This window comes from Chaetodon trifascialis, chromosome 8 (assembly GCF_039877785.1).
Source record: "Chaetodon trifascialis isolate fChaTrf1 chromosome 8, fChaTrf1.hap1, whole genome shotgun sequence".
NCBI classification, from domain to species: domain Eukaryota; kingdom Metazoa; phylum Chordata; class Actinopteri; order Chaetodontiformes; family Chaetodontidae; genus Chaetodon; species Chaetodon trifascialis.
In genome coordinates this window covers 24,481,124-24,498,934 of record NC_092063.1, presented here as the reverse complement: position 1 = coordinate 24,498,934, position 17,811 = coordinate 24,481,124, and the positions used below count along the sequence as shown (strand labels likewise).

Genomic DNA, 17,811 nt, shown 5'->3' with positions numbered 1-17,811 from the left:
GCTGGTGAACAGCTGGACTGTAACAGGGGGATGCTCTGACCGTGGCCTTTCCAGCAGACTGACAGGATGAACAGACTAATCTCTCTGGAAATCTTTCTCCCTATTAGGAGTTTTCTCCAAACAGTCTGAGATGATAAAGAGGCCGGACGTGGGAAGACCCATTTCAGCACCACATTCCATTACTGTCCATCATTTTCCGATGTCCCCTTCCGAAAATGTACTCGAATCTTACAAATGATATTTGGATTGTATTTTGCTCAATATATGGAGAGACTGTTCAGTTCGTTGAGAGACACCTACGTCAAGGAATAGACTATTTATAGCAAGTGGTTATACAGGAAGATTTAGTGGAGAGGGTTCTGCTTTTTCGAGGATCTTTCTGGAGACAACATATTCATGATCGTTACATTTTTAGTCAATACCGACATCAAACATCTGGATCATAAGGTGGAGGTTGGTGTGATGATGGAGCTGCAGCAGCAAACAGTGTTGGCATGGTGTTACCAGCAGAGCAACAGTGAAGGGTTATCATGGGCACACTGGACACCTGCATCAGTGTCACTGGATGCGACAGACCGCCAGTGAGCCAGTGATCGTGAAGCATGAATGAAACAGCTGATGCCAGTCAGGTAATGCAAATGCAACCTGAGTGCAATGCTGCCCAAATTCTTCTCACATTTAGATAAATGATAGAGAAGCTAGAGAAAGTTGTGTGTGGATGAACACTGAGTGATACTTTTCCTTAGCAGGTTGCCAGTGGTATCACTCTGGATGTGCGGTTGCAGGTTTTTTCTTTTTCTTTTTTTTTGCAGTACTTACTAGCAGCAACTTATCTCAACAACTATTGAACGCATTTCCATGAAACCCAAACCCGGGGCTGGAGGATGACCCCAAACTTCTCATCTAGCGCCACCAGCAGGTCAAACCCTGACTTGTCCATGACTATGGTTTTATTATCAAATACTGCAATCTAGTTCACCTTTATTTAATATTTTCAAGGTTGTCATAAAATGACACTCACATGCCCATATGCACACTGAAAGAGTTACTGCTAATCATTCCTCTGGTCTATGAGGAAACCCCCTCCTAAAGCAATTCCAAAGTGAGGGACAGGGGACAAGCTGCAGAATGAGGACTCTTTCTATGCAGAACTAATTTCCAAAGTTCAGTTGAGGCTAATACAGGAAGAGACTTGACTCTGAGTTAGTCAAGTAAAGTGTGGATTTTCCAAACAATCATTTCCGTACAAAATTCCTTCTTTGTGCTTTGTAAGACACAGAGGAGGGATATGTAACACAAGGGGAAACTATAGACAGTTAATTGATCAGTCGATTAGTTGTCAACTATTAAATTTACTGCCAACTGTTTTGATAATCAGTTTATCAGTTTGAGTAATTTAAGAAAAAAAAATAGTCACCATTCTCTGATTCCAGCTTCTTAAATTTGAATAGTTTTTATTATTTACTCCTCTTTGAAGGTTTACTGTATGACATGGAGAAATTGCATATTTCAGATGTCATTGGAATTTAAACTGCCCCAAATAAAATACTCATCCACGCTTCTCCCTGTTTAAGTTCAGTGTAACCTCAAGCAGCCTCATAACTGTGAGGACTAACTAACCCTCAGGTCATCCCAGATCAGTAACTCTTCACCCATAATGCTTTGCTACATACAGTATGCAGTTCTGTCATGCTCCACTGGCTTTGACTTCCTGTTCCTGGGGTAAAAGGGCTTTTGTGCAGTGTGTCTGTGTGTGTGTGTGTGTGTGTGTGTGTGTGTGTGTGTGTGTGTGTGTGTGTGTGTGTGTGTGTATTTTGAACCCATTTTTCAGCAGCTGTCCTACTGCTCACCAACATGTCTCACACCATATGACATAGCATACATTAATACCACAGTAAACTTGACAAAACCCCAGTCCACCGGAAAGGCAGTCGTATTCTGATTACACACCTGTTTGTACATTCTGTTCCTCTCCCTCTTATTCTCTTCATGTGCTCTCTCCAACAGACCAGCTAAAGATCACCAACTTGAGAGTGAACTTCACCAAGCTTCACACACTGGGAGACAACTTGCTGGACCCCAGAGCTGAAATCAAAGAAAAGTATTACTATGCCATATATGAGCTCGTCGTACGTGGAAACTGCTTTTGCTATGGCCACGCCTCAGAGTGCGCCCCCATCGATGGCATCAGGGATGATATAGAAGGAATGGTGAGTGGTGAGGCTTCAGTTGCGGAACAGACTTTCAATTAGCACTTTTTCCACTAGTTTCCCTCTTGTAATTTACTCTCATAATTTTGATTCTTCATCCCATGTGCATTGCCTTAACTGCACCTCCCATCTCCTTTTAAGGTTCATGGCAGGTGTGTGTGTAACCATAACACCAAGGGTTTGAACTGTGAGCAATGTAGTGACTTCCACAATGACCTGCCCTGGAGACCAGCTGAGGGACGCAACACCAATGCCTGCAAGAGTGAGTACAGAGGAGGAAGCAAAGGGGACATGAAGTGAAGTGTAAAAACATGCCAGATTTAGAAGCCGATAGGCTTTAATGAAAAATAGATCGCATGTCCTTCCACTTTTTAATTGACAAACTAATAATTGTTTACACTGACTGACAGTTTGGGGTATTTACAGCAACCTGGGCTGCATCTGCCTATGTATAGTAAACACTTGTTGTAAGTGAAAGTGAAAACCAAGGTGAGAACCCAGAGGTGCAGACTTGACAAAAAAAGGCTGAGCAGAAACTCTCCAAGCAATTTATTTGACAAAATGAAGGCAACAAAAATCTACTCATCCAAAATCCAAAAACAAAAGCGATACTAGGAAAACAACAAACTTTTGACACACAGGGAAAACAAGGACTAGACCAGGAATACTCACTAAAGCCACGGAGGACCGCGGAAAACCACACACAAGGGGATGATCCCACAAAGACAAAGGAAACACACAGACTTAAATAGACAGAGACTCAGGTGGACACAACCACAATCACAAGGGTGGGGAAACATACAGGAAGTAAAGAAAACTAAGACACATGAAGGGAGGCTACCAAATTAAAACAGGAACTAACCACAAAATATTCTCGATCCTAACATGAAAATCAGAACAATACATACTAGTGCTGTCAATCGATTAATTGTGATTAATCTCATGAATGTCAGAGTTAACTCGCGATTAATCGCAAATTAATCGCACATTTTTATCTATTCTAAATGTCCCTTGAATTATCATTTTAATACTGTTATCAACATGGAAAAGTGGATAGGCTTGCTTTGTGCAAATGTTTTTTAGTTGAAAACAACGTGTAGTGTTACATTTCACACTAACATTCTCACTTTGAGCGGTCATTCACATTTGAATGAATCAAATCTCACACAATTTAACACTGTCAATAAACAGATGACAAAAAATAAATACTTGGTTACAAAAAAAAGCCTTCAACAACCCTTTCTAAGGGATCAAAACAGGGTGATTCAAAATAAAGTTACAAAGTGCACATCATTGTAAACTAGGACTCAGCCTATAATGCAGTTAAACCATGGCTTAAACTTTCCTTTCTTAAGTTTCCTTTGAACATAACAGCATCCATATGCCTCTGTCGAAAGCCATCCATTGTCGCCTGGTTTTGACAAGGAGGCGACAGAGAATTTGCATTAGCCGTGTGTTTGGTCATCGAGTGGTATTTCAGACTGGATGTGCTACAGTGATAATTTATTTCACACCAACAATACACACAGATAACTTTGGTCTTGTCAGTCGACCCATGTGGCAACTTTTTGAAACTAGACTTTCCATTCAGAATTGTTCGCATCCATTTCGGCGTTTCGCACTTGACATCCACACAAACTGGTAGCCTACTCTTTCACAGTTAGCAAGCAGGCAAGACCAAACACGTGCGTGGGGCGTGCCTATTGTTTTGTTTCCAGTTTACAATCGGATCCTGTAGTTTTTCTTACGTTACTAGCAGTGGCCACAGCTTATATAAAACTACAAGTTCACGAGGTCACAAAGAACGTTAATCTTGCGATACAGAAAATGGCACCATTAAAATTGATTTACGTTAATGCGTTAATAACGCAATATTTCTGACAGCACTAATACATACATAAGTTGATGTTTTAGTTTCAGATATATGTCTTTTTTCTAGAGTGTAACTGCAATGGCCACTCAACCCAGTGCCACTTTGACATGGCTGTGTATTTGGCCACTGGAAATGTCAGCGGAGGAGTGTGTGATGACTGCCAGCACAACACCATGGGACGCAACTGTGAGATGTGCAAGCCTTTCTACTACAAAGACCCTTTCAAAGATATCAGGGACCCCCGAGTCTGCATAGGTGAGTTTGTGTTTGTGTCCCCCATCAGAGAAAATGTCAGAATAGCTACAAGTGGCATTTTCTGAGGGAAATGAATGTGTGTGTAGAATGTGTAGTCATTCTCTGACAGGTTAAATCTGAACAAACAGACATGATACACATATTTTTAGATTCAGTGTGATGTACACTTTCAGAAGATATTATAATCTCTGATGTCCATTGTGAATAAGTTTCCATTAATCAGCTTAGAAATCATCAGTCATTAGAACAGAGCTTGCTTGAGAATCATCACATTTTAAAATTTTATTCAATAACAAAGTGATCCAGTGATAGCTGTCTGTACCTCCATGGGCGCAATGCAAACAGGAACTGCCAATAGCTGGTTTGGCATACTTTTTATGGGGATGTTTTCACGTGTTGGTTTTTGTATGGATTAAACAAGGATGTATAGTGTTATTAGTGAACTTTAGATGTGCTCGTAGGCAGATTTTGTTACCTTTGGACAAAGAGTTTCTCCATACATTTCACTCAAGTTTAGTTGCAATTGCATGTTGAATTTGAAGTCTTAAACCACACTACCAGACTTTAGCAACCAGCTATAGAAAAACAGTTTGGATTAAGAAAAACCTGAAGGAACATGTAGGAGCATATGCAAACATGGTATTTAAATGAAGAAACAGAACAGAAATGTGGTCTATACTAATCCAAGGAATGTGTTCAAGTGCTGAAGTAAACTTGTGTGAGTGTATGCATGTTTAAGTGTCTGCTGTATATGTATTTGCTATGTGTGCTTTTTAGTATTTTTATTTTTTAATTAGGATCATAATTATCTTAATCACAATAGAGGCTGTCCTTCCCGGGGTCTGGTCACACAAAACACAAAAATCACATTCCAGCACGTCAACTGACAACATTGCAAAAATGCATCGCCCAAGTTTACCCTCCTATCAATAAAACCCACCTGGCACCTGTCTGTCCCACAGCTTGTGACTGCGACCCAGACGGTTCCCAGAATGGAGGGATGTGCGACAGCCACACGGACCCCTCCCTCGGCATGGTGGGAGGTCAGTGCCGCTGCAAGGCCAATGTCGAGGGGCCGCGCTGTGACAAGTGTAAGACCGGCTTCTTCGGCCTGAGTGCTGACAACCCTCAGGGCTGCCAACGTGAGTACAGTCCCTGTTATAACTCAGAGAAATGTTGGAATGATTCAGATTGATTAAAAAATGTTGGTAATGACAAACAACTTCTGTTTCCAACACCCACAATGAATCTTTAAATGCAATGAATAGTGTCATATTTCTCTCTTCGCTACAAAGGGCACTGTCCATAGTACATTATCTGTGTTTGATGTTCAAATCTTGCAACTTTTTGGGAGAATACTAAAAAACAGATTGGATTTTTGGAAAATGCGAAAGAGGTAGGGAGCTTTTTAGCCCTGAGTAGTGTCTGTAGGCCTTTTTCTCAGGCTGCACATGGCCCCAACAATCTCCACCAAGAGTACCGTATGTTGCCTGAGAGGTGCACAAATGACTACTGCTCATACAGTGTAATCGCTGTGACGCAGCTATTGCATGGTGATAAAATCTCCTGTCTGGATTTTGTTGACTGAATAGAAATAGAACATATTTTAGAGAGACTTTATTAAACAAACAGAACATGTTAAAGGGTGGCACGGTGGACAAGTGGTACCACTGTCGCCTCACAGCCAGAATGTCCCGGTTTGATTCCCGCTGTTGGCGCTGGTGGCGTGTCCTCCACCATGCCTTCAGTACCTGCTGCTCGAGGAAAAAGGGGGCCTTTCTGTGTGGAGTTTGCATGTTCTCCCCCCGTGTTCACCCGGGGTTTCCTCCTTGAATAACCCCCACTGAAAACATGCAAGAAGATCACCACCTGACGACTGAGAGTTGGGTTCCCGGGCGCCGCTCTCGGCTGGCAGCCCACCGCTCCTGGTCTGCCACAGAGGAAGGACGGACGAAGGATGGGTCAAATGCGAAGAAATAATTTCACGAAGCATGGCGTGTGCATGTTTGTGCATGCATGTAATCTGTGATCAATAAAGTACATTTCTTCTTCTTCTTCTAAAGTGGTATGAGGGGAAGTGAGAGGGTACATCACGTACATCCTCAGTTGAAAGTGTGTGCTTCCTACTTAGTGCCATGCTTTTCAGTGTGCTGCAGTAAGTACTTATCTGTCTGTGAGAAAAATGAATCCATTATGCCCTCTGCCCTGTGCCACCAGCTTGCCAGTGTGACCACAGGGGAACAGTGTCAGGGAGCTCCCAGTGTGATCCAGTCAGTGGAGACTGCTTCTGCAAGCGTCTTGTCACTGGACGCAGCTGTGACCAGTGTTTGGTAAGACAGTGAAATAAATGTTTCATTTAGTCAGACTTTTTTTCTGGCTGTGGCTCAGAACAGTTATCCACTTATCAGGAGATCGATAGTTCGATCCCTGGCCTCAGCAGTTCACATGTCCAAATAACCTTGGGCAAGATACTGAACCTCAAATTGCTGCTAATGAGCAGGTTGCCTAGCCACCATATGAATGTGTGTGAAAGGGTGATTGCAGATAAAATACAGTCCATTTAACAAAAGGAAGATGTTCTCTTGCTCTCCTCACCCCTCAATAAACCCAATTAGTGGTAATGTGACAGTGAACAAAGACCCTCCAGATGGGCCTATACTTCCTGTTTCCCCTGCTGGAAAACAGTTTTTATCTCTTTGCCTGTTTCTTTTTGTACATTTCCGTCACTTTATCATTTGATGTTTAACACTAAACATGATACAATTACATTTGATATAAACACTGTAAATACCTGACATTTCACTCTGTTGTCCATATTATTATTTCCTCTTTGGTTCTGAATTAGTGCGGCTTCCTCACTCTGTTTCTTTCTCATTTTTTCCTCACACCCTTTCTGCCCAGAAGCATAACATGTCAGCTGGTGATCACCTTCCTGTTATAATTCAGCTTCTTGTCCTAAACCACCTCAGCCAGGAATAGTGTAGGCAGGAATATGAGCTCCTGCCTTAGCCCTGTGTCTAAATTTAACCCAGGGATTTGAGGCTTGTCCGGTTGGTATGGATTACAGCAGGCCTAAAATGGTCAGGGCCTGGACCTGGTCCGAAAGTGGATCCTGCCATCTGATGAGAAGTGTGACGCCTCATTTTAGTAGCAATAATGTAACATCAACATTGGACAGAATTAAAAATTATCTCACTGTGGTGAGGGATATTTGGAAATAAATACATTTAGAAAATAAAGGTAACATGCTTAAACATGCTCTTCACTGAAGAGTATAACTTAATGTCATTACTGCCTCAGTTTCTCTTTCTGAATACTGTCAATTCTAACAGACAAGCAAGAAGACAACCAGGCACAGAGCAGTATTACTGTAGATGGATGGGTGCTAAAGTTTTGTCCACAAACTTGAACTGGTTTGGTGCAAATAGAGTGTAAATGTTATCAGTTATTTATGTAATACTAAGGGAGAAACCACAAAATGTAGCAAAGTACAAATACATGAAAATGGAAATCGCTGACTGCATGAGAAATCCAGTGTTCCCACTGTTAAGTCAGCTCTTTCTGAAAGAAAATCTCACATGTCAACTGAAGGGAAATGGGCAGTAATAATATGCCTGAAAGCTATGAATGTTGTTTTATTGGATTAGAGAGCAGCTAGATAGTGAGAGTATGACTCACGCTCACGTATGACAGTGGAAGCCCCCCTCCCACCCTGTAATAGCATGGACAGTAATGCAGCACGTCTGTCAGGAGCTCTCTCTGCCTGTGATTCACTCTGCCCTCGGTCTGTCCCTCTGTGTTTCTAGCCAGAACACTGGGCTCTGAGCCACGACATCAACGGCTGCAGGGGCTGTGAGTGTGACATTGGAGGAGCCCTGGACAATCAGTGAGTGACGCTCTATCTCTAACCCTCACTCACAGGTCACACATCAAGTATGAGGCTGTTAGAAATGAGATTGCATTGCATGGAGGCCCCTTTCAAATGTTGAGACCTAACACATATGACATTAATTTGCTGTGCCTCTCGAGGTTGACAGCTGTTATCAGTCATGCTAATGAGATGGAAATGTAGATCTGTCCACGACTTCTGAGGAAGTTGCAATAGAAGTTGTTTACTGATTAAAGGCTAAGCTTCCAGCATTGGCAGCTACTGTTAGCTATTTGATATCAGCTAACAGTGAAATAACAAAAACGCCTATCTCTTCTCTGTAGCTGCTCCATGGAGAGTGGTCAGTGTCGCTGCCGCAGTCACATGACAGGACGCCAGTGTGCACAGGTGGAGTCTGGATATTTCTTCATGGCTCTGGATCACTTCCTTTATGAGGCTGAGTTAGCCAAAATGGGGCAGGTGAGCCCACCCCTATTCTTCATCAGCGCACATTTGTATTGGAGTAATTCTGTGGCTTCAGTGAGGAAACACATTTAGAAACGTACCTGAATGTGTCAATATATTATCAGAGCTCTACACTGGAGACCAGGGAGCACCAGCAGGGTCGCCCCGCCACATGGACGGGCCTTGGGTTCGCTCGGGTTCCTGAAGGTGGCACCCTTGAGTTCCTCATCACTAATGTCCCCTACTCCATGGAGTATGACCTGCTTATCCGCTATGAGTCACAGGTGTGTGTGTGTGTGTGTGTGTGTGTGTGTGTGTGTGTGTGTGTGTGTGTGTGTGTGTGTGTGTGTGCGTGTCTGTATGTGTGCATTAGCCATTACTTTGTAATGGTCCTCCCTCCATTTTCATACTTTCATATTCCACAAGTTTTCAGTTCTCTTTTGACTGCATATTTAATTATTATTTTACCCAGATGCCCAGAGACTGGGAGGAGGTGCGAATAACAGTGATCCGCCCGGGGCCGATTCCTACCAGCAGCCCCTGTGGAAACACCATCCCAGATGATGACAGACTCACTGTCTCCCTGCCTGCTGGTGCCAGGTTTGTAGCTCTCTCTCTCTCTCACTCTCACACACACACACACACACACACACACACACACACACACACACACACACACACTGAACTCACGCATACACAGTCACTGAGTGTTAACTGTGTGCTGTTTGTGTTTGCTTCAGGTTTGTGGTCCTTCCTCAGCCTGTGTGTCTGGAGAGAGGTGTCACTTACACCCTCCGCTTTGAGTTCAGACGCTATCAGGACACCAACAGTATCCTCAACGGAGCGGCCAACGCTGTCCTCCTTGTGGACTCTGTGAGATTCATTACTTTTTCATTTTTTTCGTTTAAAGCCCTTTTCACACATGCAGTCTATCCCTGAAATGTTCAGGAACATTTCCTACATGAGGTCATGCATTAAAAGGAGAAAGTAGGTCTGTACTGCCAATTTCTCACCCGTGGACCTCAACAGTAACACTTCAGGGAAAATGCCAGTACAACTGTGTTGTGAATGAAAGCAGTGACATTGCAGGGTCACGCACACTGTCAGGTGGAAGAAGCTTTCACATAGAGCAGGTGAGCAAATCACAAGCCTCCACTGATGTTATATTTGAATCTCCACGTTGTGTTAGTAGATCATGAAAAAACATGACTTGTCTTGCTAACTTGAGCATAACAAGAACAGTGACACTTCGCAAAAACAGCTCCCTGCCCGCCATGTTCCTGAAAATAGTAAGAGATTTCTTACATCCTGCAGTGACCCATCTTCTTCTTCTTCTGCTAAGTTTTATGGTGGTTATCACCCATAAGAATTCCTTTACTACCATCTGCTGGATTGTCCTTTGTCCCATCTATTCTGCTATTGCCATGGCACGTGTGAAAGGGTGCAGGACAGAAATGTTCCTGAATGTAGCTGCATGTGTGAATAGTTAAAGTGCCTGAAAGGTTATCTCAGTGACTGCCTGTGAACTGTGTGTTGGAAGAGTCTTAAAATAAGCTTCTGGCTCATGAAGAATTTGCAGTTTTCATTCCACACACAAACATCTCCCTCTGTCCTTTTCATAAATCCTTGCTCATCTCCAGATTGCCTTGATGCCACGCCACTCCTCCATGGAGATGTTCAACGCAGGAGATCCAGCCTCTAACAACAGGAAGCAGACCTACGAGCGGTATCGCTGCCATGAGGGGGCGAAGAGTGTGACCCGCCCACTGATGAGTGACACCTGTGCCAAGCTAATCACCAGCATGTCGGCCATTGTAAATGACGGGGCTCTGCGTGAGTGAAAAAGTCTTATTAAAAGCCTTTGCCTTGTTTGAATGACATTTATCATTCTGACAATGTAGTTGGCTGAAGGGTCACATGACCTTTTCCTTGACCTTTGACCTCCCTGTAAAGGAAAAGAAAAGAAAGCCTCATTATTTGGACCAGTTAAGTCAACATTAAGAATTCTGATTTTGACATGTGGAATTTATTTATTGGAGCTTTTTACTCGTTCATTGATGCTTTCTCCTCAGCATGAACATCAACTGAGTATTGCTAGATAACAGCCTTAGATGTGTTTTTAGCATTATGATGGTGCTGAAAGAGTTTCAGCTCATTGTTTAACTCCAACTTTACTGCTTTGCTTCACTCTTATCTCTCTCATAGTGTAGTTTTCAGCCACTGTTGGCAACTGTTTTCAGAGAAATCCTGCTTATGTGCCAGCAGCAAACGGCAGACTGACACAGTTACAGTGAACATAGTGGAGCATTTAGCAGCTATGAGCCAGATATTTCCATCAGGAGTTGGCTGACATCAAAAACCGAGCTAAAGGAGAGTGGCCTCCCATTCCAGACAGAAATATTCAGAAGATATACAGGGCTATGTTGTGCTCCATGATAAATCCAAAAATCTTTTGTCTGCCTTCTTAATAATTAAAAACTATGAACAATAGCTGCAGTATCATTATAGTTTCTTTAGACTTTTAATCTATGCAACATAGTTGGGAAACCTGTAACACTAATAATGAATGATGTAACCTTACAGTCATGTAGCTATGTTCAGTCTTCATAGGGTTCAATTCCTGTGCTTCTCTGTCCTCTTTCAGTTTGTAATTGCGATCCTCAGGGGTCTGTCAGCTCCATGTGTGATGTCCGTGGGGGCCAATGCCGCTGCAGGCCCAATGTGATTGGTCGACGTTGTGACCAGTGTGCTCCAGGAACTTATGGCTTTGGACCTTCAGGCTGCATAGGTGAGAAACTGTGGGCCCTACTAAATATACCTTGAAATCCAAAGCTGTTACAACATTTTCAATATTTTGTTTTCTTCAAGATTTTCCTGAAGAGCTTCACCAGTCCTTTGCTTAGATAAAGACAGTACAACAGCTAATAAACCAGTTTCAGTGGAAAACTTCTATAAAAAATCTCTTGGCGCTCACACACGTATGACACTGGCTCCCAATTTTATTTTTATTCCATCAACATATTAACTTGACTTGACGTGCATTGCCTTTGAGTAGTTATTTGCAATGCTGCTGGCGCCCTCTACTGTCTGTCAGAACACAGGCGTAAATGAAGAGTGATTTCTTACCCATCCTGCTTTTCTCTTTCTGTCTTTGATCTTCTCCTTTGCACTTCACTTCCTCCGATCATGCTCTCCTCCTTCCTTTATACCCCTCCACACCCCTTTCTGCCTGCTGTCCAGCCTGCGGTTGCAGCTTGGAAGGCTCTGTGACTCGTCTTTGTGACAAGTTCACCGGTCAGTGCCAGTGCCGCCCAGGAGCGTTTGGTCAGCGCTGCGACGGATGCCAGGGGGGTCACTGGGGCTTCCCCAGCTGCCGACCCTGCCAGTGCAATGGACACGCGGACCAGTGTGACCAGAGGACTGGAGCCTGCATCAGCTGCAGGGACAACACTGGAGGAGACAAGTGTGAGAGGTGATGTTTCAGTGTGAAGGGGACCAAGCAGCATCAGAGCAGTTTCAGTTTAAACATAAAATATCATGTGGATATGGGGATAAAGAAAGGAATTTGTAGACTTTGGAGAATTATAGATTACCACTTGGCACAAAACAACACTTCACTATTATTAGATTCATTCAGTTGTGTGTTCACGTGTTTTTGTAGTTATGGAACAGCTTTAAATCCTCATTCAGCCTCAGTAAACCCCTTCGCCCTTTCTGCAGGTGTGCCAATGGTTACTATGGTAACCCAGTTTTGGGCAAAGCATCCAGTGGTCAGTGCCGTCCGTGCCCCTGTCCAGACGGACCCAACAGTGGACGCCACTTTGCTGCATCTTGTTACCAGGACAACCGTAATAGGCAAATTATCTGCAACTGCAACCAGGGTTACACAGGTAAACCTACATTTGTTATTTATTTATTTTATATCCACCAGTCCTTGCTTTCTGCTCTGTTTCTCATCCTCACCCTCAGAGAATGATTCTGATGAGATCATAGGTGTGTCCAGGTGTGTGTGTGTGTGTGTAGTTACAGTGAATTTGACAGCAGTTCATTGTAACTGCAGAACCTGTGACACTGTGAATACTGTTGAACCTGAACATTATAGTCTGCATCATCATGCTGCTGTTCATGACGCACTTTGTATCAGTTTGATTTTTAAACGAAACCTCATCTGAGTCAAATGTGTACAGTGTAATTGTGTCTATGATGTGTTGTATCAAGCCAAAGGGCACCTCAGTGGATCACAGCTGTAAGATGAAAGATGACTTTATATTTAAGAGGAGACACCAGATAGTGACATGTCATCTTCCTGCAGTCTCATAATAGTCTGGTTTGTAGCAAGCTGGAGTTTCACTGAAAGAAGAGCTGTGACCACAGTGATGAGCCACCAAACAAGACTATAGCCTCACTAGCAGCTCTGTGAGGGCGTACTTTCACTGGTATAGTGTTTAGCATGTTCACCATCTTAATTTATCATTAATTAGCTAATTAGCACAAAACACAAAAGTGAAAGTACAGCTGAGGCTGATGGCAGTCTCATTAGTTTCCCAGGTATTAGTCAGATAGTGGCCATAGATGAATTTAGAAAGGGGTCGCCAAAGTTATTTTTGCTTTCATTCTCACGGACTCATGAACATCTGGAAACAAAAATGTCAAACTCATGGTGGCACTAGAGTAAAAGTCAGTTGGTCACGAGGAATCATCCTGTGGGGACCATGAATATCCATCCCTGATATCAGGCCAGTCTAGCTTCATCCATCCTTATTACCACAGCATTTCTGTTTTTCGTCAATAAGTTGTGCTCTGAAAGAATTAGGTTCCTCAAATCCAGAGAAGTTCTGAAACATGTTGGTAATAAAATTCCAATCTTCTACCTTATGTAGTAAGATGGATATAACTTAAATGAGGTAAGAATGATGTTTGTCAGTGAGTTCTGGTGAATGGTAACCTGTGTCATTTCCTCCCTCCCCTTGTATTACTGGCACAGGGATTGTTAAACGCTCCGGGGTGACAATTTTTAAGCGTGAGTAGCGATGGTTGACCCCTGTCCCTTCCCCTCCTCCTCCTCCTCCCTCTCCTCCTACTGTTTTCCACCAACCCTCCACTTCACCAGTCCTACCCATGCATGGTTCCAGCACCCCTCCCATCAGTGGTGCTGTGCCACAGTGCACTCCTGCATAGGTGTGAGACCTGGCTCAAAGAATAATGGTAAAATATTTCAAATACTTTTCTGTGACTGACTGCCCATGTGTTACATGGCACTAAAGGGACAAGTAATTGTCCGTAAAATTAAATCAAAATTATATTGTAAGTGGTGAAATAATTTTAAAACAAGATTTGAACCAAGTCTGTGTGAACGTGCCCAACAAGGACCTTTTTTTGAGTGATTGTGTCAGAAGCCTTGTTTCCCCACTCAAAAAATGCTCTTTGAATGTAACGTTCTGTGAACGAGTGATGTGGTTGAGCAGTCGTTTCCCAGAGAAACAGAGCTGCTCTGATATAACAATATAACCATACAAAGCACTGATTCCACTATTTTTTTCTTTCACCAGCCTAGCTTTTCAGATAAAGCACAATGGAGAGTACTGACTTTCAAAAGTACAGGAAGAGAGGCAGTGGGCCTGAAAAACTCAAAGATTGGAGCTGATTACACTTCTTACCTCTTTGCCCTCTCTTTCATTCCTGATCTTCATCCAACTTTTTCTTTTTTCTATTTGTCTCTCATCTAATCCTTCCTGTATTTCAGCTTTTATTCTGCCAGCACAGCCCTACTCTTTACCTCTCTACCCCTCCTTCTCATTCCTGCTTTCTCTAATTTCCTTTTCCTTCAAGACTCAAATATGCCAAGTATTTCTTCTGTTCAGTCTGACCTAAAGGACAGAAAATGAGAGAGAACATGGAGGGAAAACAACAACTAATGGTTCACAGGCAAAATAATCCAGTACTCTGCCTGCTGCTGTAGCTGTATATCACAGTAGCTGCATACAGGTAGCAGTATATCATAACAGGTATGGTACAGATGCAGCCAAACACAATACACAGCACAGTGTGTAAACCAGGATGTAGTGGTCACATCTATCTCGCTGGAGATCCCTCTGACGTCATTCCAAAATCACAGAATGTAAATTACTGCTGACTAATGTTTATGTAATCAATAAGTGCAACAATGTGTTGTGTAATGTACTGAAGAAGGGTGTGAGGGCACTTAACTAATAAGAGCTGGTTCACCCAGCCCCACTGAGTGATGATGAGTAACAAAACTGATTCTAGTAACATTCTGTATTAATATAATAATGGTCATGCTTTGCAGAGATGGCTTAAGACAAGTGTTCGGCTAACATGTTTCTGTCAACGGAAGTATCCACTGAAAACATGTTAATCCCAGTCTAGGACTGCAAAATCCAGTTGCATGAGGAGGGTCCTCATTTCTCTGTTCAACCAAGATTACCTGATGATTCTGCTGCTGCAAATTCACAAGTTTCCTGCTTCTTGCTGTGTATTACACTGTAAAAACAGCTTGGAAAATCCTGTAGAGCACTTCCCCCATTCTCGCTGCAAAACATATTTCAGTTAAAATAAAAGTAGCAGATATCACATCTCCTCCTTTTGTAATGCGTGTTGTCTTTTCCTTGTTGCTTCTTCTTTCAATTCAGGTGCTCGATGTGAGGAATGTGCCCCAGGTTATTATGGCAACCCCTCTCAGCCTGGAGGGCGCTGCCAGCCATGCCAGTGCAACAACAACATCGACATGTCAGACATGGACGCTTGTGACAGGCAAACTGGAGAGTGCAGGAAATGCCTTTACAACACTGAGGGTCCCAACTGTGGCATCTGCAAGAGCGGCTATTTCGGGGATGCTTCACGGCGCAACTGTAGAAGTGAGTGACATGTTCATTGAACAAATTGGCTTCCATGTTGTTTCAAAAGAAGAAAAATCATAATTACAATTATTTTTTGCCTTTCAGAGTGCACGTGTAACTTCCTGGGTACTGATCGCAGTCAGTGTATGGACCGTGAGGACTGTGTGTGCCAGCGTGCCACAGGGCAGTGCCAGTGTCTACCAAATGTCATAGGTCTAACATGTGACCACTGCGCCCCCAACCACTGGAACCTGGCCAGCGGGAGGGGCTGTGAATCCTGCGGCTGTGATCCAAACAACTCAGTCACCTCCTCGTGTAATGAGGTAGGAAACAATTAGACCCGAACACATTCAAGTAAGCACATCTCTGATGCAGTTTAAGTGTAAATATGTTGACATTCATTCACGTTGACAGAAGGAAAGAATTGGATCTGTCATGGTTCTATTTCTCCACTCTCTGTTGTGCAGTTCACCGGGCAGTGTCATTGTCGGGACGGCTTCGGAGGGAAGACCTGCACAGACTGTCAGGAGAACTACTGGGGAGACCCCAGAACACAGTGCCGAGGTTAGAGACATAAACAATAAAAAAGATACACACATCCCAGTGCCCAGGAGGGTGGATGCTCCATCAAAGAAGAATCTGGAGAATCAGAGCTGAAACAAAAATATCTTCACAGCAAGTAGCTGATGCTAAAAAGATTTTAATTCTGAGTGCACAAAGCTCTCCCTCAGACTTCCGTTGAATACAGTCACCATCTTAAATACCCATAATGCATCTTATCAGCACATGTGATGCCACACCTGTTGCAAATAATGATCAGTTAAGAAGTAATAAGAAAATACATTTCGAACTAAGTATATACACAGATTAATATATATATATATATATATATATATATATATATATATATATATATATATATATATATATATATATATATATATATATATATATGCACATAACTAAGCAGTATGAGGCCTGACAGCAGCCTGATAATCAATAAATAACACAGTGTTTTGCAGTTCAGATAGATGTGTATGTGTAAACATATTCATTATAAGCTAACTTAAGTTGTTCCGTGTTCACTGCACACTCTCTGTCCTTCTCTCCCCCTCCAGCTTGTGACTGTGACTGGCGTGGCATTGAGACCTCTCAGTGTAACAGAGTGACAGGCCACTGTGTTTGCCAGCAGGGGGTGTCAGGTGTCCGCTGTGACCAGTGTGCCAGGGGCTTCTCTGGCCAGTTCCCCAACTGTCAGCCATGTCACCAGTGTTTCGGGGACTGGGATCGCATTGTGCAGGTGCAGTTTTCATGCTAAAGAGGGAGTTTAAACTTCACCCTATTGATTAGGAATAAGCCATAATCTTTCTTTTCATAACTGTCTCATCATCAGGACCTGGCAGTGCGCACAAAGGCTCTGGCAGAGCGTGCCCATGAGATTCAGACCACTGGGCTTACTGGGGCCTATGAGAAGGCCTTCAGAGACCTGGAGGAGAAGCTGGCACAGGCTCAAGGCATTGTCAACGCACGCAATGCCACTGCTGCAGCCGTTGCTACCCTAATGGAGCTTATTGAAGATCTGAGGTACGGCTGTTATATCAAGAGCTTGGTTTAGGATGTTTTTCTGCCTATGCGCTGGCAACATGCATAGCCTCAAGCATTATGTTTTTGGGTTGTTTGTCTGCCAATCCCTCCCATTCTTGTGAATGTGATCTCAGGAATTCTTTTGAGGAAAGTTCCTCAACTCATTTCACAAACATCCACTTGGACTCGAGAATGAACTGATTAGACTTTGGTGGTCAAAGGTCACTGTGACCACACAAAATACGTTTTTGGACATAACTCAAGAATTCATTCTCTGATTATCACCAAATTTCACACAAATGTCTCATAAAATAAAATGATGAAATGATGACATTTTATATCCAAAAGGTCAAAGGTCAGCTTTGACATCATCATGCTCTGCAGAAACAAAAAATAGTCTCTAATGGCGCATTTCCATTACACAGTTCCAGCTCTACTCGACTCGGTTCTACTCTACTTGGTTTGGTTGAGTTTCCATTACAATTGAGTACTTCATAGTACCTCCTCAACGTAGGCGGGGTCGTCATACCACGGCTGCGCGAAACTGCCATGACATCAATTTGTACACGACGCAAACAGAGCCGACAAACCACGGAGGACATTGAGGCGATGTTGTACTTGCTGCTCAGTATGTGGCTTTTTGCACACAAACCCAGAAAAGTCTGGACCTCGTCAACGGACCACGGTGATATTTTACGA

The 17,811-nt window shown here is 43.1% G+C and overlaps 1 protein-coding gene across 1 annotated transcript in view; it reads left to right on the top strand.

Moving 5' to 3' along the window:
* Positions 1-17,811, top strand: part of lamb2 (laminin, beta 2 (laminin S)) — a 50,473-nt gene that overhangs the window by 26,088 nt on the left and 6,574 nt on the right. Inside the window, exons 8-26 of the mRNA XM_070968747.1 lie at positions 2,008-2,210; positions 2,352-2,472; positions 4,150-4,338; positions 5,301-5,480; positions 6,556-6,668; positions 8,145-8,224; positions 8,551-8,686; positions 8,797-8,955; positions 9,144-9,271; positions 9,412-9,544; positions 10,312-10,504; positions 11,316-11,459; positions 11,912-12,143; positions 12,392-12,561; positions 15,322-15,546; positions 15,634-15,851; positions 15,996-16,092; positions 16,647-16,828; positions 16,922-17,112. Of these exons, the coding sequence (XP_070824848.1) occupies positions 2,008-2,210; positions 2,352-2,472; positions 4,150-4,338; positions 5,301-5,480; positions 6,556-6,668; positions 8,145-8,224; positions 8,551-8,686; positions 8,797-8,955; positions 9,144-9,271; positions 9,412-9,544; positions 10,312-10,504; positions 11,316-11,459; positions 11,912-12,143; positions 12,392-12,561; positions 15,322-15,546; positions 15,634-15,851; positions 15,996-16,092; positions 16,647-16,828; positions 16,922-17,112 (3,094 nt within the window). The remainder of the gene's footprint in view (positions 1-2,007; positions 2,211-2,351; positions 2,473-4,149; positions 4,339-5,300; positions 5,481-6,555; positions 6,669-8,144; positions 8,225-8,550; positions 8,687-8,796; positions 8,956-9,143; positions 9,272-9,411; positions 9,545-10,311; positions 10,505-11,315; positions 11,460-11,911; positions 12,144-12,391; positions 12,562-15,321; positions 15,547-15,633; positions 15,852-15,995; positions 16,093-16,646; positions 16,829-16,921; positions 17,113-17,811) is intronic.